Raw genomic sequence first — 18,111 nt, 5'->3', positions numbered from 1 at the left:
GCAAGCCTCTAACAAACACCCTCAGTGTTTTGTTCTTTTCTCTGTGTATTGATTTTTATGCTGCATGTTTCAACAAGCAACAATGACTATACCTATTTCAGTGAGGTATTTCATTTTGCTTCTCCTGAGAAGTCTCTCCCCCCCCCATTCCCTTTTTTTCTCGTTAGACTTCAAGCATTCCAAAATCCTTCATTAGGACAAAAAAAACATCAAGACCATATATTCATTAAGCTTCTTCTTTTTTAAAGTGTTTTGAACAGCAAATAACGTTTAAAAGTTTGCCTCAGTTGAATGTGATGCCTCTAGGTCCGCTCTCGCATTCAAATTGCTCTGACGAGTCACGGTGTGATGGAAGAGCACACAGCACAGCATATCAGAGCAGCAGCCCCTCGCAAGGACGTGTTGTGCAATTCTGGACCACCACTAGGGAGTGGGGAGCAAGGAGAGAAGTGCAAAGTCGTGATTCTGACGGCTCAGCTATGGTGACAGGCAAACTCTGCAGTAGTCAGAGGAGCAGCTTGCTGGTGCAATACCTGGCTGCTAGGATGGGGTGTGGGGGAATTCCTGCCTATATCCTTAAGGCCAAGGGTAGCCAACCCATGAACACATTTGCAAACCATAGAAAATGTTTTGGACACTACCTCTGTGATGCAGATTTCTGCTTTCCAGATGTAACCTCCCCACCCCATAGCATAAAGGTAAAGGGACCCCTGACCATTAGGTCCAGTTGCAGACGACTCTGGGATTGATAGATAGATAGATAGATAGATAGATAGATAGATTCTTTATTGTCATTACACAAGTGCAACATTGCACAAGTGCAACGAAATTGGATGCCATCCCTTAAAAACAACAAAAGCAAAACAACAACAACAACCAAACAAACCACATTCCAGCCACACCCACACCCACACCCATCAAACTCCCAGGTCACACTATCGAGTTACAGCATTCAAAAAGGCCACAGCTCTTGGATAGAAACTATTTTTCAGTCTATTTGTCCTTGACTTGATGTTTCTATATCTCCTGCCAGAAGGCAGTAGTGCAAACAGACTGTATCCCGGGTGAGATGAATCCTGCAGGATGTTGTTTGCTTTCCTAAGACAACGGGAACCGTACAGTTCTTCCAAAGATGGGAGAGGATGACCAATAATCCTTTGGGCTGTGGTTATGACCTTCTGGAGCACCTTCCTCTCCCTAGCTGTACAACTGGAGAACCAAGCACAAATACAGTATGTGAGAATGCTCTCTATGGAGCCTCGGTAGAAGGACACCAGCAGTCTCTCACTCAGATTGTTCTTCTTTAAAAGTCTGAGGAAATAAATTCTCTGCTGGGCCTTCTTCACCAGAGCAGTGGTATTTGCGCTCCAAGTCATGCCCTGATCGATAGTCACTCCCAAAAACCTGAATTCCGCCACCCTCTCCACCCGTTCCCCGTTGATATACAAGGGCTGAATGTCCGCCTTTTTTTCCCTGTAATCCACCACCAATTCCTTGGTCTTAGCCGTATTAAGAGCCAGATTGTTCTCTCCACACCAAACACAGAGCCGCTCCACCTCGTCCCGATAGGCGGACTCATCCCCTCCTGAAATGAGCCCCACCACCGTAGTGTCATCAGCAAACTTGATGATTTTGTTGCTGGAATAGATGGCTGTACAGTCATACGTATAGAGAGTATAGAGCAGGGGACTCAACACACAACCCTGTGGTGAGCCGGTGTTAAGGCTAAGGGCTGTGGACATATGTGACCCTACTCTAACCCTCTGAGAACGTTCTGACAAAAAATCCAAAACCCAGAGACAGGTGGAGTTGGAGAGTCCAATCGCCTCTAGCTTGGACACCAGTCTATGGGGGAGGATAGTGTTAAAGCAGTGCTCATCTTGCTTTATTGGCTGAGGGAGCCGGCGTACAGCTTCCGGGTGATGTGGCCAGCAAGACCAAGGCGCTTCTGGCGAACCAGAGCAGTGCATGGAAACACCGTTGACCTTCCTGCCAGAGCAGTACCTATTTATCTACTTGCACTTTGACGTGCTTTCGAACTGCTAGGTTGGCAGGAGCAGGGACTGAGGAATGGGAGCTCACCCCGTCGCAGGGATTCGAACCGCCGACCTTCTGATCGGCAAGCCCTAGGCTGTGTGGTTTAACCCATAGCGCCACCCGCGTCCCCCCATAGCATAATTAGGCTTTAAAAAAACTTTCTATTGGTTATGGAAAGCTTCTTTCACACTAGTTCAGATGGGAGCCTGTGGCTGTCAATGGAGACCTGTTATAGCACATGTGTGCTCACAGGCATCATGTTGGTGACCCATGCTTAAGGCATGAATTGGGGAAAGGATGTAGCTCAGTGACAGAGCATCTGCCTTACATTCAGGGGTCCCGGGTTTAAACTCTGGCATCAATATATGTCTGTTATCAGAAGATTCCAAGGTAATTAAGGAGAAGCCTGCTTCCTAGTGAGTTTGTAACATATGCTGGCTGGGAAAGAGATATCTCCACTCTCCACATTGTGGTGTGCAGCTGTGTGCTGTCCCCATCATCTCTATCTCTCAGATCTACTTAGTTCCTCCTTGAAGGCTTCTGTGGCTCCTCAAGGCAACCAAATTTGCAAGCAAGTCACTCAGCTTACCTAAGCCCATTAGAGAGCCAGTGTGATGTAAAGGTGAGAGAGCCAGACTGGGAGATTGGGGTCCGAATCTCCACTCAGCTCACTGGGTGACCTTGGGTCAGTCACCTTGGACTACTCACTGCCTCTCAGCCTAACCTACCTCACAGGGTTTTGCTGAGGATAAAATGAGGAGGGGAGACTGTTGTACACCACCTTGAGCTTCTTGGATGAAATGGCATGGATAAATGAATGACAGCAACCAGAGAACAGTTGGCCAAGATGGGAAATACTAAACTTTGGCCACAGCTTTATTGTAGGGAGATTTGGGGAAAGGCAATGCAAGGTCATGAATGCCTTGCTGAAAAGAGATGTGTGTATGCAGGAGTGCCCAACACTGACATGGTTAGGCCTCTCCCTTTGTAGAAAGCAGCCATGCACTGGCAAGACTAGGCCAATTGATGGAGGATATGACTTTCAACAGCTATTAGGCAAGATACATACTGTGTTTTGCCCCCATTATGTAGGCTACTGGGGGCTCAAAAATCAAAATGGAGACTGGAGTTCACCAGAGGTCACCTCACCATCCCTTCACTAGATCAATTGTTGGAATTATGTAAGACCATAAGAAACTGCCATATACTGAATTAGACCACTAATCAGACAGCCCTGTCTAGACTTATTGGCGGGGAGTGTACTGCAAAGAGGTCTTTGCTAGCCCAGCTAATTGAGCTCTTTTCAGCTGGAAGTTCCAGGGATTGAACATGGGAAATTATCCATGCAAAGCATAGGCTTTTTCACTAAGCCTCTTCATTTTATATTTGTTCATACACATCTCCTCATTATCTGAATTCATTGTGTGTCCTTCTAGTAGATCCTTGCCAACGTAAATGGAATTTCCATTCATTTAAATGTCTGATTAGCTGATCAGTTTTGATGACCTTTAAGTTATTTAGCTACATGGGTTCCTTCTATTTCCCTCCATTATTGCTATAAGATTGTCGCCTGCTGTTCACACTTGTGCACCATTTTCTGCAGGCTGCATCTGGAGACGTTGGTCCTGGATGTACCATTTACCCACATTTGAAGCAAAACACTCCACTTGAAACACCCAGTTCGTATTGGGTTGCATTTTGAATATGTTTGTAATCCCATGAACACAGATGGGATAAATGATTGTCATCTTATAAGAAAGAAAGAAAGAAAGAAAGAAAGAAAGAAAGAAAGAAAAAGAAAGAAAGAACTAACAGCTGTCTTAAATAATTACAAAAATAACAAACAAAAATGACTGCCCTGGCTGTTCAAAACATGAATTATTATTATTTTTTAAAAAATCAATGGATACAGAATGAAGAAGTTTCAAAATGTGCTGTAAACTGAAATGCTTATCTCCTTCTGCAAAAGCTGTCAATAAAAGCCCTGAAGTCTCCTTGAGAAACAAATAGGCACTTAGAGACCAAGCAGAACTATTTCATGTTCAAAAATGAAAGGTAGGAGATTGAAGACTTTTCCCCCTTTTTGTTTAACTGGTATTGAATGGGCATTGTGCATCACAGCACGCAGTTAATGCTTGATTCTAACACAACCTCAATAAAACCTTGTGAAAAGTCCTGCCCAATTTGAGGGGCTTTGTGGATTGACAGTAAAACTTCTAAAGCAATACAATACTTAAAGGTATCTTGTTTATTTCACATTAGGATCTCTTTTCTCCACCACCTGCCACTGGCTACAGATAAACAGCCAGTTTGGAAGCCTCTGTTGACTCAAAAGTTGGGTGAAAAAATTGTTGGTTCACTAGCATGGGGGCAAGCAATGGAGGCTGCCTTCACCCTGGTGTGGACCCCCTTCATTATATATACAGCACAAGAAGACTATGACTTAACCTCCCCACCAACAGCATACGAATCAATATAGCTAACTTGACTCAGCACACACACAATACAACCAAACTACACTGCAACCAACCGAATGCAACCAATCAAACTCTGGACCCTCCAATCTCTTGCAATGCCCACACAAATAAATAAATATTTAAATAAAGGACCTACCCACGTGGTGCTGATACAAAAACCCTGCACAAAGACTATGCAATAGAATGAAATATCATTATCCCCCCTCTCCTCTCTCTTTCCCCCCAACTGCACTATGTATATGACTACAGTGTCTCAAAGTGAAAGCAAACAAACTGTGAAAAAGTTTTATTTTGTTTGTTTGTTGCACAAGAAAATCTTTAATTAAAAACTAATTATTAGAAGTTGGGTAAAAGTAAGTAAATTTTAAGTGGGTGCTGCTGCATCTGTTGTTGCAAGAAGCTTTGCTCTCTTAATCCTTTTATTCGACTTTTGTGTCACAGAAGTGACGATGACTCAACTATTGCTGAGGACGAGGCGTCTATGCAGAAGCAGAAAAGCTGCCGATAATCACTTCTAAACCTCAGGATAAATGGGACTTGGAGGGATTGGGATAGAAAGTGTTGTGAGCTTAAGGGAAGAGAACAATGTCAAGGTTTATCACGCTTCCCTCTCCACTTAGCATCTTCAGGGTGAGAGATTTGTTGCTCAAGGGCTCCAGTTGCCATTCTGAACTTTAAGTTTCTTTCAAGAGTTGATGTTGCTATAAAATCATGTGTGAGGAGACGTTGGGGTGATCCAGCTGGAAGGTGACAGAAAAGGATGAAGTGGGAAGAAGGTACTGATGATTCAGCCTGTTGGAGGATACAGGTGGGGTCAAGAGATGCCTTTGGTGTGGGTCCCCGACACTGAGAAAGAGAAGGGGAAACAGGAGCAGGTCAACTGACATATGGGAAGAGAAGTGGGATCAAAAAGGACAGCAGCAGCAGAGAGTATGGATGAGTTGGAAGCTAGGAAGAAGGAAGAAGAATGAAGAAGAGAGACTGAGATGAGCTGGAATGGAGAAAGGAGTGGGAATGTGTGAGTGAGCATGGAGGAGGAAATGGAGGAGGAAACAGAGAGTCAGGGAGTAAAGGGGGGGGTGACGGACGGACGCAAGGGAAGTAACAAGGGATGAGAGACAAACTATGTTCTCCAACATTGAGCTGATGTCTGCTCCCTAGTCTATACAGTGGTACCTCAGGTTAAGTACTTAATTCGTTCCGGAGGTCCGTTCTTAACCTGAAACAGTTCTTAACCTGAAGCACCACTTTAGCTAATGGGCCTCCTGCTGCTGCTGCGCTGCCGGAGCACGATTTCTGTTCTCATCCTGAAGCAAAGTTCTTAATCTGAAGCACTATTTCTGGTCTGTAACCTGAAGCGTATGTAACCCGAGGTACCACTGTACAGTTGTACCTTGGTTCTCGAATGCCTTGGTACTCATAGGTTTTGACTCCCGAACACTGAAAACTCAGAAGTAAGTGTACTAGTTTTCGAACGTTCTTTGGACGGGGCTTCTGCAGCTTCCGACTGAGTGTAGGAAGCTCCTGCAGCCAATCAGAAGCCGCGCCTTGGTTTTCGAACAGTTCCGGGAGTTGAACGGACTCCTGGAAAGGATTAAGCTCAACAACCAAGGTGCCGCTGTGTATCCCTGTACTTAATGTAATGAACAGTGTGACCATGCCAGATACTTCTACAGGCTCAATGCTACATAGTTGGAAGGATTCTGAAGCTGTCCAACTTCCACACTAAACAAGAATCTTCAGTAACCTTTTTAGATTGATCTGTTATTCATATCATGTTCTACTTGAGCATGAGATGGTATAATCCATCTTCTGTGTTTTATTCTTCAGGATCTATTCCCTCACAGTGAATAAATTGGCTTATTTATTAGAATTATTTATACCCTGCCTTACAGCCCCCCATCGAGTCCCTGGAGCAGTCCACAAACATACTACTCTCTCTCTCTCTCTCTCTCTCTCTCTCTCTCTCTCTCTCTCTCTCTCTCTTTCTCAGTAGGTCCTTCATGTGACCATTGAGCTGGCGTCTAAATGGAGTGCTTTGATGTGCTTCGAAGCTAGACATTGGTTCTGTGGCTTTTTAATATGTTGCCAGTCCAATGACATCTCTTCCAGAATCTGACAGTTGTTCTCATTTTGTGATCTCCAACTTGCTGATGTCCTGAGGCAGAAGTCTGCTTTTAGAACCGTGCAGGAGTTTCCCCTCGACAGCATAATTGCCCCAAGTCACACACACACACAGTGTCCTATCTGTTATATCAGCTTTATAGTCTTTCCCCTTAATTTATCAAGATTTCCCCCTTAGGCCTCAATCTTCTAAGTGAAATTATTTTGTGGTATATGATGATATTCAGCATCAAAGAATGGAACTGTCAAGTGGTTTTCCCCACAGCCAACTAATTCTCTCTCTGTTTCTCCCTGGCTGAACTGCAGCCTGCAGCTAATATAACCATACTTTTTATGTAAGTGGTTGCTTAGTAAAATCAGCTAAGTTGGAGTGACTTGGAGGGGGGTTGTTTTAAGAAATCTTCTTCGGATGTGTCTATCAGCTACAATGTGTCAATGTCTATTAGATTGAAATGTTTATTTTAAGAACAATTCTGTTCTGCTCATCCTGTTTGTTCTGGGTCTCTGTTTTGCTAAGTGTCCCTTTTACAAAAAGAAGAAAGAAAACTATTCAGCAGAGTCCCTCACTTCTTGGCTTTAAGGCTGCATGACCTGCTATCTTTATATGTGCTGTAAGGATGCCTGACCTTCAAGGCAGAGAGAGCAGGCACCTGTCCTGTCATTTCAGATGATCTCACCCTTTACATACCCAGCCGATCACTGTACTCCTGCAGATCCCATCTCATCAGGAAAACCCTTTCCATGTAATGTAGGAACTGGGCCTTGAATGTGACAGCACCCACCCGCCGGAACTCCCTCTCATGATATATCAGGCAGGTGCCATCGCCATGGTCTCTTCAGTCCCTATTGAAAACCATCCCTTCCAACGAGCCTTATCTCTAAACCACTGAACCTCTTGGGCTTGCCAATAAAGAAGGTTGGCAGTTCAAATCCCCACAATGGAGTGAGCTCCTGTTGCTCTGTTCCAGCTCCTGCCAACCTAGCAGTTTGAAAGCACGCCAGTGCAAGTAGATAAATAGGTACCACTGTGGCAGGAAGGTAAACAGTGTTTCCGTGTGCTCTGATTTCCGTTACAGTGTTCGGCTGCACCAGAAGTGGTTTAGTTATGCTGGCCACATTACCCGGAAAGCTGTCTGTGGATAAACACCGGCTCCCTCGCCTGAAAAGTGAGATGAGCACCGCAACCCCATAGGCACCTTTGACTGGACTTAAACTTCCAGGGGTCCTTTACCTTTTAACTATCAGTGAAGTTTTTTTAAAAAAGAAAATATTATCTGTATTGGCCTATGAATGAATGAATGAATGAATGAATATATATGGTTTATTATTTAGGTTTTTGTTTTTGCTTCAGGGTGCTTCACAGGAAGTGATTCGTGCATGAAATTGTCATCATCTCAATGGTGGTTTTCTGGGGCTGATGTTCTGCTGTACGTGTTCCATTATTGGCTCCAGTTGGTAGGAATCACTTGCTTCATCCTGGCTATGTAGCTGGTGTGGCAGAGAAGAGTGGTCGTTTGGAGGGGTCGCCAAGGATGGGAACTTTAACATGATAATTGCCAGAGTGTTTGTGAGTGGGATCTGAGGGGTCTCACTCTGCTCTTGAAATCCCCCATGCTACTTATTGCTAGCCAGCAGAGCTGCTCCAGCAGTGAGTGATTCCTGGTGGTCTCCTAGCGTTGAGTCCCCAGACAGTGTTGTTGGGGCAGAAGATTGCACACACCCTTACTTTGAAAAATGTATACAGCTCCAGCTTAGACAACTTACAGTATATGTATTCAGGAGTCCAGCTTTTCTTGGTCCCTTCCCCCATTTCTTTTTAAAGGGATCTTTCCCTTAATCCCAATCAAAGGAAGCTGCTGAAATCAGGGAGCTGGGATAGGGAAAGATGTGTGAACCTCTCCAGGTATGTTTCCCTCCTATTTTAGAGCTGGGAAACCAGGACCCTGCACTAATTTTGGAAGGGGCGCAATGAAAATAAGTTATGTTGGAGAGTATGGAGTTATGCAACCCTCCCAAGCAAAGGAGATAAGTAGATTACAACTTTTAGAAGACATCTGAAGGCAGCCCTATATAGGGAACTTGTTAAAAAAATTAATGATTAATTTTGTTTTTGTATATGTTGAAAGCCGCCCAGAGTGGATAGGGCAACCAAGTCAAATGGGCAGGGTATAAATAATAAGACGATGATGCTGATGGTGATGATGATTGAATAGGACATTCCTATTTTCATCGGAGAAATGTTGGAGGGTATGTACCCACTTGGAAGTAAATGTCACTGAACTCAATATGGCTGCACTTTCAAGGCACAAACAGAATTAGCACTGGCAGCAAACACACAGAATATTTGTTTTTCAAAGTCGTATGAAGTCTTGTTTGCAAGATGCTTTATCAAGGGGCGAAACATTTCAATGGCTTGCATCTTTGTGAGGCCTTTGCCACTGAGGCTCATTGCATCTGAATGTGATGTTCTGCTTAGAATGTGTCTCAGCAGACAAACATTCATTTTTGCAACAAAAATATTGAACAGCCTTGAACACAAAAGGGAAGCTGTTGAAAGAGCCCAAGAAATAAATAAATGAACATTCAAGGCAGCGCAGGGCGGAATGTTGCTTCACAAGGCTTGCCTGTCTCTCCAAACATCATAAATGTTTAAAAACCTGGTTCAACAAGAAGGAGATTATCTGTGGCACAAATGGGAAGAGATGTGTGTTTCAGAGAGGCTGTTTCAAGTAGGGCTGCCAGGTTTTTTCTTCAGAAGCAATTCCATTATACTGTGGAGATCTGTGGAGCAATGTCCATGTTGCTCAGCTGGAAATTTCCAACTTGAAGAGCTCACATCACTTGCTGACCTTTTACCTGCCTGCTTGGCCTTAATTCAAAACCATTGCTCATCTTCTGCTGTGTGTTTTGGAAAGTGGTTTGTCTGTCTGATTTCTACACATCTGGACACCTCTTCATATATCCAAATTTTACATTATTATTCCTGAGATCAAGGAGCAGGTTTTCATCTATGTTTAGATAGAATTGGATGCCACTTGGAATCAAGATGGCGAACTGCGCCATTCAAAGCAGGATTCTTTGGGGGAAGACATGGCTATTAAAATGCTATAAGGATGCTAAAAACGCATGGTGCAGATGCGGTCTATGCCACACCATGTATTAAAGGGCAAAAAAAATGTATGCTTTTGATAACACATTATTTTAAACTTTTCAGATATTCTGAAGACTATTATTTGCAGATAGTTGGGAAACTACAGAATTGTACGTGGAAGAAGAAGCCACAAGAGTATGCCAGATTCAGGTAAGTTTGTTTCCTTAATTCTACAAAACTGTCTGCAGGAGAGCTGTCTATGAAAATGTGATATACTGAGATAATCAAAATCTCGGGGTTTTTTTACATCTGTTGTACAGAACATACAGTTGTCTGCTTCTTGCTGCATTGGGAATAGAATGCTATATTAGGGCAATTTTCAGCAGTGCAAAAGCTGAAGGAATGAATAGAAATACTGCTTTGTCTACCTTGCTGCCCTGGGAGGGAGGGTAGGATATAAATTAAATACCTTCACTATATAAAGAAATGCATAGCAGAATTAACCCAAGCTATTTCAGTGGGTTCAAAAGAAGTGTTCATTCTTTACGTATAGAGAATGGGTGGCATGTGCCTTTCAACAATGACACAGATTCCGTAGATTTGTGGGCAACCGTAGGAGATTTATCTGTCTTCCACCCATGCCTTTGCACTTCAACCTTGTGGGCGAAGCTTTCCATTAAAGCAATTTGACATCGTTCCTGATACCAGAATCCAAGGAGATTAAGAAGAGAAGTCTTCTGACGTTTTGCAATTATTATTCTAGCAGCTGTTAACTAGCATAATTATCAAATCCTTAAAGTGTATGTTCTTTGCTGATGAGAAGATTACTGTTGTGGAAAACCTCAGAGGTCCTGCATAGAATTGCTGGGACACATCTGATACACGCTAACAAAGATCTTAGTTCTCTGAGGGGTGGTCCTCATGTAGCCAAGGGGATGGGGAGAGAAGCACACCCCAGTACAGTGCAGTAGGAAAGTATCAGCAGAGCTAACTGTTTGCAGAAGAACAGAACCATCTTTATAGAGGAAGTAGGACTTGGGGGTTCAGAAAAGGGCGACCAGAATGATCAAGGAAATAATAATAATAATAATAATAATAATAATAATAATAATAATAATAATTCTTCATTTATACTCCCCCCATCTGGCTGGGTTACCCAAGCCACTTCTGGGCAGCTTCCAAGACATAAAAACATCATAAAACATCGAACATCATAAATTAACCAAAATAATAACAACAAAAACATACATTTATTGTGTGTGTGTGTTTGTTAAGTAAGAAAACTAATAAAAAGCATGTTAAAACATAAACATCAATAGTATCAATCTTATCCAATATAAAAGTCACAATAACTTTAAAATAAGCAACTTATATCAAACAAAGCAACATTCAACAATCCATCCTAATCTAATAGTAAACAGTAAAATTAAACCTCAGCAAATAATAATTTAACAGTTCTGCTTCCATGGTCAGAGTCCCCAATGCTGCTTAATGTCAGTTGCTGGAAACCACAACAAGGGGTGTTCTTATTGTGTTTGGGTGTTGCTTGCTGGTTTCCCACAGACATCTGGTTGGCCACTGAGAGAACAGGATGCTGGACTAGAAGGGCCGCGGGCCTGATCCAGCAGGGTCTTATGTTCTTAACACTTTGGGGTGGGTGAAACTCTGCAAAGCAGCTGAACAAGAACTGGGCATGCCAGAGGCGCCAGCTTACGAGGGTGATTAGGGAAGGCAACGCCCTGTGGTTAATGCTCTAAGCTGCACTGAAGTCTGAAGTTACTGGGACTATTACCTCTGAGTTTGATGGGCTTTGGGTCATGCCTCCAAACTCTTGATGCAGATGTGTGGCAATGAGCAATGGAAGCTAATTTTAAACAGTACCCGATAAACAGTTTGAAAAACTATTTCATTATAACTCACATGCAGCAGCGGTGACATTATCTTTGTAGAAGGTTACCAATTAGCTGCTTTTCAAAAACAACCCACAAATTTACTTATTTTTAATGTGCTTTTAAATATAAACTCAAACTATAGGTTCTGCAACTGGAAGATAATTAAGAAAATGAGGCAGAATCTAAGACTTTTGTTTTTGGTCTGATTTTCCTCTAATAGAATGAGGCAGGGTGACTTTTTGTTTCTGCATACATAACCAACTGAGTAGTCGGTGGTTCTGAGGGAGAAATGTTTCTTTAACAAGTGCCTGTTTTCATGTAACTCCCCCCACCCCCGCCCGATATCTTCTCCTTTTTGCACTTTTCAGAAACAGGATATTAAAATTTCACAGAGATCTTGCTTTGACAACACATCAGAGGCTGGCAAGAGTTCTGATCTTTTAATACATCTGAGAAAACAGGCTTCTCCTCTTAGAACTGACTACATCCCCTGAATTTCTCAGTAATTGTGAAGACACACATGTTGTGGATTGATGTCTCTGTGCCCCCATTAGAGAAGTAGATCAACCAACCATCTGGGGTGCCAACATTCTTGGGGAGTCTGTTTCCGCTATGGAAATGTCTTGAAAAGGAAACTGCTGCTTAGAGGAGGCTCATCGTGACCCTTGGGTTGCAGTCTTCTACATGCTTAGGAGTAAGTCCTATTGAAAGAACAGATCTCACTTTGAGAAGAAGAAGAAGAAGAAGAAGAAGAAGAAGAAGAAGAAGAAGAAGAAGAAGAAGAAGAAGAGTTTGGATTTGATATCCCACCTTTCACTCCCTTTAAGGAGTCTCAAAGCGGCTAACATTCTCCTTTTCCCTTCCTCCCCCACAACAAACACTCTGTGAGGTGAGTGGGGCTGAGAGACTTCAAAGAAGTGTGACTAGCCCAAGGTCACCCAGCAGCTGCATGTGGAGGAGCGGAGACGCAAACCCGGTTCCCCAGATTATGAGACTACTGCTCTTAACCACTACACCACACTGGCTCTCAGTAGATGCCCATAGGATTCTGCTCAGTTGCTCTCCTTACAGCTGTGGCATAACTGAGACTCTTCTCATTTTTTCTGGCTTCCCAGCACTGAGCCAGCAGAGATGATACTTGAAATGGCAATCCAGGCCATTTGCTGCCTCTGACTGTCTGTGCAAGGATGCTCCAACCAAGCGTAATTTCACACATGTAATATGATGCGCACAGCAGGCACATGGCTTGCATCTGGAAGTCAACTGTAGGTTTTTGGCTGACACTTGCAGGCTTTTATGCAGATAGACCAGAGTTGGGGAGCATTCTCTTGTGGACAAACTTACAGAGGTGGCCACATGCCAGCTCTGGGGGTGCTCAGAAGCAAAAGTGAGCGAGGCAACTGATTCCAACCTTTTCTACAGTAGGCTACATTCCAGCCAAGCAGAAGTCAAAGGTTCCACACGTGTACACAGGGGTGCCAACTTGAGTGAAATATTGGGGAGATTCAAGGCAGCCATGCCCTGTATAATCAATCTCAAGACATGGCACATGCACACCATTTAAATGGCAATGCCCATCAATTTTGGGGGGACCCTCAAATATTTTACTGAGGGGGGAAGGGACCTTGGCCCCTAGGAGTTGGCTTCTATGCACACATGTATCTCTCTCCATCTGGGCAAGCAAGAGGCATTCACACAGTTAAAAGACACTTTTTGGTCAAGCAATAGCACTTGAGAATGCAGAGCTGGGTGATGTGGCCCGAGGTCCCCCATGTTAGTGGAATTGTTTGAATAATGCAGACAGAGTCCAGACAGAAAAGAAATTGATAAAACTTTACTGAGTAAAGAACAATGTATAACACAAGGAGATAGAAACAGAGGGGTTTGGTCTTTCTTAGGTCAGGCGTTATTCATAGCAGGAAAACATGCAAGGGGAGAAACCGTCCAAACTGTACAGCCAGGCAAGGCATGAGTTACTTGAAGTAGTCTGATCTAGGTGGCAGCAACACACCCACCAGTTGGCTGACTGTTGACAGAAGTAACCCTTAGTTTACTAACTGAATGATCTCTCCTGTTGCACTTCCAACACTCTATCCATGGTATATAGACCATGTGCAGATGAGCCATCCCTAAGCCCGTGGCTGGCTTTGTAAACTGACTCCATGCAACAGGGTGAATTGGTCCTTTAAGTCCTTTAAGGGGAGAAAGCAAGTGGCATAGCGTGGGTTGCTGGTGCCCGGGGGTGGGGCAAGTGTTGTGCCCACTGGGCAGCTGGGAGGAAGTAAAGAAATGACAGACATTGAAATAAAAATAAGCAAACTGCATGCCAGTCAGCTTTTGTTAATTCATATTACTCATTGTCTCATTGCTCAGCGTATGAGAAGGACAGACCTTGGGCTTTGCATGTTGATCACCAATACTTGTTGCCAGGCACAGGTAAAGCCACCAGCAAGCAGCTCTGGCAGTGTATCATTACATTAGGTATGAGGTATCAATGCGTGCAGATATTTGCATCAGTGTGGGATCTGCACTCCCATGCACACAACCATGAACACAATGGGCTAAGTTTATATTAGATCTAAACAGGCTAAGGAGGACAGCCATGACACATCTGTAGCAAGTTCATAAATACAGACCTGAAGATAAAACTTGGAAGTAGAAGAAATCAAAGCTTTTCACATTTCCTTCTAAATATTAACAGGGTGTAAAGGACTTACCGGGACACAGGTGGCGCTGTGGGTTAAAGCCTCAGCACCTAGGACTTGCTGATCGAAAGGTCGGCGGTTCGAATCCCTGCTGCGGGGTGCGCTCCCGCTGCTCGGTCCCAGCGCCTGCCAACCTAGCAGTTCGAAAGCACCTCCGGGTGCAAGTAGATAAATAGGGACCGCTTACCAGCGGGAAGGTAAACGGCGTTTCCGTGTGCAGCTCTGGCTCGCCAGAGCAGCGATGTCACACTGGCCATGTGACCCGGAAGTGTCTCCGGACAGCGCTGGCCCCTGGCCTCTTAAGTGAGATGGGCGCACAACCCCAGAGTCTGTCAAGACTGGCCCGTACGGGCAGGGGTACCTTTACCTTTACCTTTAAAGGACTTACACTGCTATAATCACCATGTTAGTGACTTGCTTTCTTGTCACACATTCCTGTGTGACAAGATTTTTGGCACTGTATTGAACATGCAAGAAGACCGATATTTAATTAATGAGTAGCTTGAAGTGGTGATCACGCAGAGAGGGCTTGACACATCCATCACCAGCAAATGTTCCCTGACACATAATTTAAAACCAAAAGTTTGAAACAGGGGAAAATGTCAATCACAGAGCACAGTCACAAATCAATTCTCTCCGGCTGCTCAGTGAACCACACGACATACTAATTAACCTACATTTTTGGTGTCTGTTTCTGCCCTAAATACAGGGCCGTTATGACTCTAAGCTAAAGCAACTGTTGAAACAGGAAGGAAAGGTTGAGGGCAGAACTTGATGCACATCAAACAAAAGCAGCAGGAGGAAAGTACCATATTTTTCGCTCCATAAGACACACTTTTTTCCTCCTAAAAAGTAAGGGGAAATGTCTTTGCGTCTTATGCAGCAAATGCGTGGTCCCTGGAGCTGAATTGCCCAGGGGTGAAAAAACAAATTGTGCTTTTTTTTTTTAAGAAAGAGGGAAGGGGGTGTTGAAAGGAAGACAGTGAGCAGCTGATTGGCAAGCGATCAGGAGGGAGATAAGGGACGCTAGTGATAAAGGAGGCTGCCTGGGAGGGGGGAGGTAAAAGCACATGGATCCTCAGAATTTTTGCATTGGGTCACCCCAAATTCACCATCAGATCCCATAGCATGTCCATGGCTACAGCCTGCACACCCCCCCCCCATGCATCCACTGTTTCGTGGGACTGCAGTGGCGCAAAAACATGGTTACAAAGCACGGATCCGCATGGATTCTTAGGATTTTTGCATTGGGCTACCCCAAACTCACTGTCAAATCACATATCATGTCTGTGGCCACAGCATGAACCACAAAAATCATACATCTACTGTTTCGTTCAGAATATATTTTTTCCCTTGTTTTCCTCCTCTAAGAACTAGGTGTGTCTTATGGTCAGGTGCGTCTTATGGAGCAAAAAATACGGTAGCTTCGGGTGTGGGTGATATTAAGCAGCGAATCAACCTGGGGAGGAGTGCTTATCCCTTTCCCTGCCAGCCACTTCTCCACTATAACCCCACTTAGCTGCTGCTTCCTACCACATCCAACAGTTCCACAGGGAGCTTTGCATTTGCCTACAAAGGTCTGCAATATGGGGAGGGCAGGGAGTAGTCTTGGAGGAAGCAATTCCAGAAGCTGCACAGAGGACATGGGTTAAGTACTCTTTTCCCCAACACGTCTCCACTCAAAACCAGCACCTCCCAAAGCCACTCTTCCTTAGGTCAGACAGCTGTGTGACTTTTCTTTAGAAATGTAATGTATAGTTCTCTGTAGTCTCCCCATATTCTTATTTGATAATAACAATAATAATTATAGACACAATCTACATCTGATGGAAGGAGACCCACTTGCTTAAGCCCACATTAGTCCAGTCATGCACAAAATAGGGAAAGGGGGTCCAGGTTTTAGAGAAAGGAAATTTTGTGAGGGTATACTGAACAATTGCTCTGCTTGTAACCCCATGCTTTTCTCCCAAGCCAAGCTGGAGTTGGGAAAGTGAGTCTGCCGGTGGACCCTTTTATCTTCTGCCCACCATGCTTGTGCTCTACTACTGAGCTATGATTCTTCGGTAAAGGATGAGCCTTTTTGAACTTCAGGAGTATATATTTCAATCTCCCCCAATTGCAAATTAGCCCCCATCACTACTTTTTGCAAAATACAACCCTGGGAAGAGGCTTCTTAGCATTCTCTAGCATTTTTTCTTCTAATTATCCCCCTTCAAGTTCCTTACCTCCCCATCCTCACCCGCATAATAGATTAAAGTTAAAGGTAAAGAACCCCTGGACAGTTAGGTCCAGTCAAAGGCGACTGTGGGGTTGTGGCGCTCATCTCGCTTTCAGGATGAGGGAGCCGGCGTTTGTCCACAGACAGCTTTCCAGGTCATGTGGCCAGCTTGACTAAACCGCTTCTGGCACAATGGAACACCATGATGGAAACCAGAGTGCATGGAAACACTGTTTACCTTCCTGCCACAGTGGTACCTATTTATCTACTTGCACTGGTGTGCTTTCAAACTGCTAGGTTGGCAGGAGCTGGTCCCCCATAATAGAATACATGGAGCATATTTATAATGGTGTCAGTATAATTGTGGATGTTTCAAATGCCGTAATGCCATTATACCATGTGCAGAATGCAAACTATCCAATTAGGTGGGAATATCCAATAGTGTGGGAGTTCTGGAACGTGGGGTGTTTGAATCTCACTTGAAAATACTGATGATCTGCAATCACATACTGTTAAATTCAGGTTGTGTCGTTAAAGTCTTGCACAACAAACCTGCTTCCCTGAAAGATAAGATTTTGTGATACGAAAAGGGATGGGAAAATGCACTGAAACATGTGAGATAATCCTTGCTTTGCCGCATCGCCATCTAACCTTCCTGCAAACCAATTCAAATGAATGCTTAATAAATAGTGAATGTCATTTAATCTCCCTGCAAAGAAATCAGGATGAATGCTCAGTAAACAGGCCATCTAGAAGTGACCGTGACTGCTGGTTACTGCCATAATTTTTTTTAAGCATTGGATTATAGGTAACTCCCAAAGCCATGGTTCTCCATCATTTTGAATCTAATGAGCCTGAATTTCTGCCTAAAGACCTTCTTACTCAATTGAATGCAGCAGCAGAGCTGTTCATAGCATATCATTGGAAGCAAGCTTCAAAACAGCAGTGGATTAATAAATGTTTGAGAGACCATTTGCCTGGGCAAACTTGCTGAGCAGGTGCAACAAGCAAGGAACCCCAATTCTTTCTAAAAGATTGTTTGGCTGTCACTTATATAGCTGCTGGTGAGCAAGCTTCCCCTAAAGCAGAAATACTCTAATTGTCCCACAAGTTTATACTGAGGGCTGAAATTAGTGAAATGATTTCCAGAGGGTGTTAGCCTCTTGCAGCAAAAAACAACAACAGAGAGTCTTCTTTTGACACTTTAAAGACTGACAAATTCATTAAGACGTAAGTCGCCATAAGCCACGAGCTTTATGCCATAATGAATTTGTTAGTCTTTAAGGTGCCACACGACGGCGTGAGCTCCCGTTGTTCGGTCCCTGCTCCTGCCAACCTAGCAGTTCGAAAGCACGTCAAAGTGCAAGTAGATAAATAGGTACTGCTCCGGCGGGAAGGTAAACGGCGTTTCCGTGCGCTGCTCTGGTTCCCCAGAAGCGGCTTAGTCCTGCTGGCCACATGACCCAGAAGCTGTACGCCAGCTCCCTCGGCCAGTAAAGCGAGATGAGTGCCGCAACCCCAGAGTCGGCCACGACAGGACCTAATGGTCAGGGGTCCCTTTACCTGT

At 44.0% G+C, this 18,111-nt stretch overlaps 1 protein-coding gene across 1 annotated transcript in view; it reads left to right on the top strand.

Moving 5' to 3' along the window:
* Nucleotides 1-18,111, top strand: part of ST8SIA6 (ST8 alpha-N-acetyl-neuraminide alpha-2,8-sialyltransferase 6) — a 43,893-nt gene that overhangs the window by 13,067 nt on the left and 12,715 nt on the right. Inside the window, exon 4 of the mRNA XM_081882621.1 lies at nt 9,853-9,939. Within this exon, the coding sequence (XP_081738747.1) occupies nt 9,853-9,939 (87 nt within the window). The remainder of the gene's footprint in view (nt 1-9,852; nt 9,940-18,111) is intronic.

The sequence above is a fragment of the Podarcis melisellensis genome (assembly GCF_964234715.1).
Source record: "Podarcis melisellensis genome assembly, chromosome: 12".
Taxonomy (NCBI): domain Eukaryota; kingdom Metazoa; phylum Chordata; class Lepidosauria; order Squamata; family Lacertidae; genus Podarcis; species Podarcis melisellensis.
Note: the sequence above shows the minus strand (reverse complement) of the source record. Positions and strands in the feature narration are given on the sequence as shown.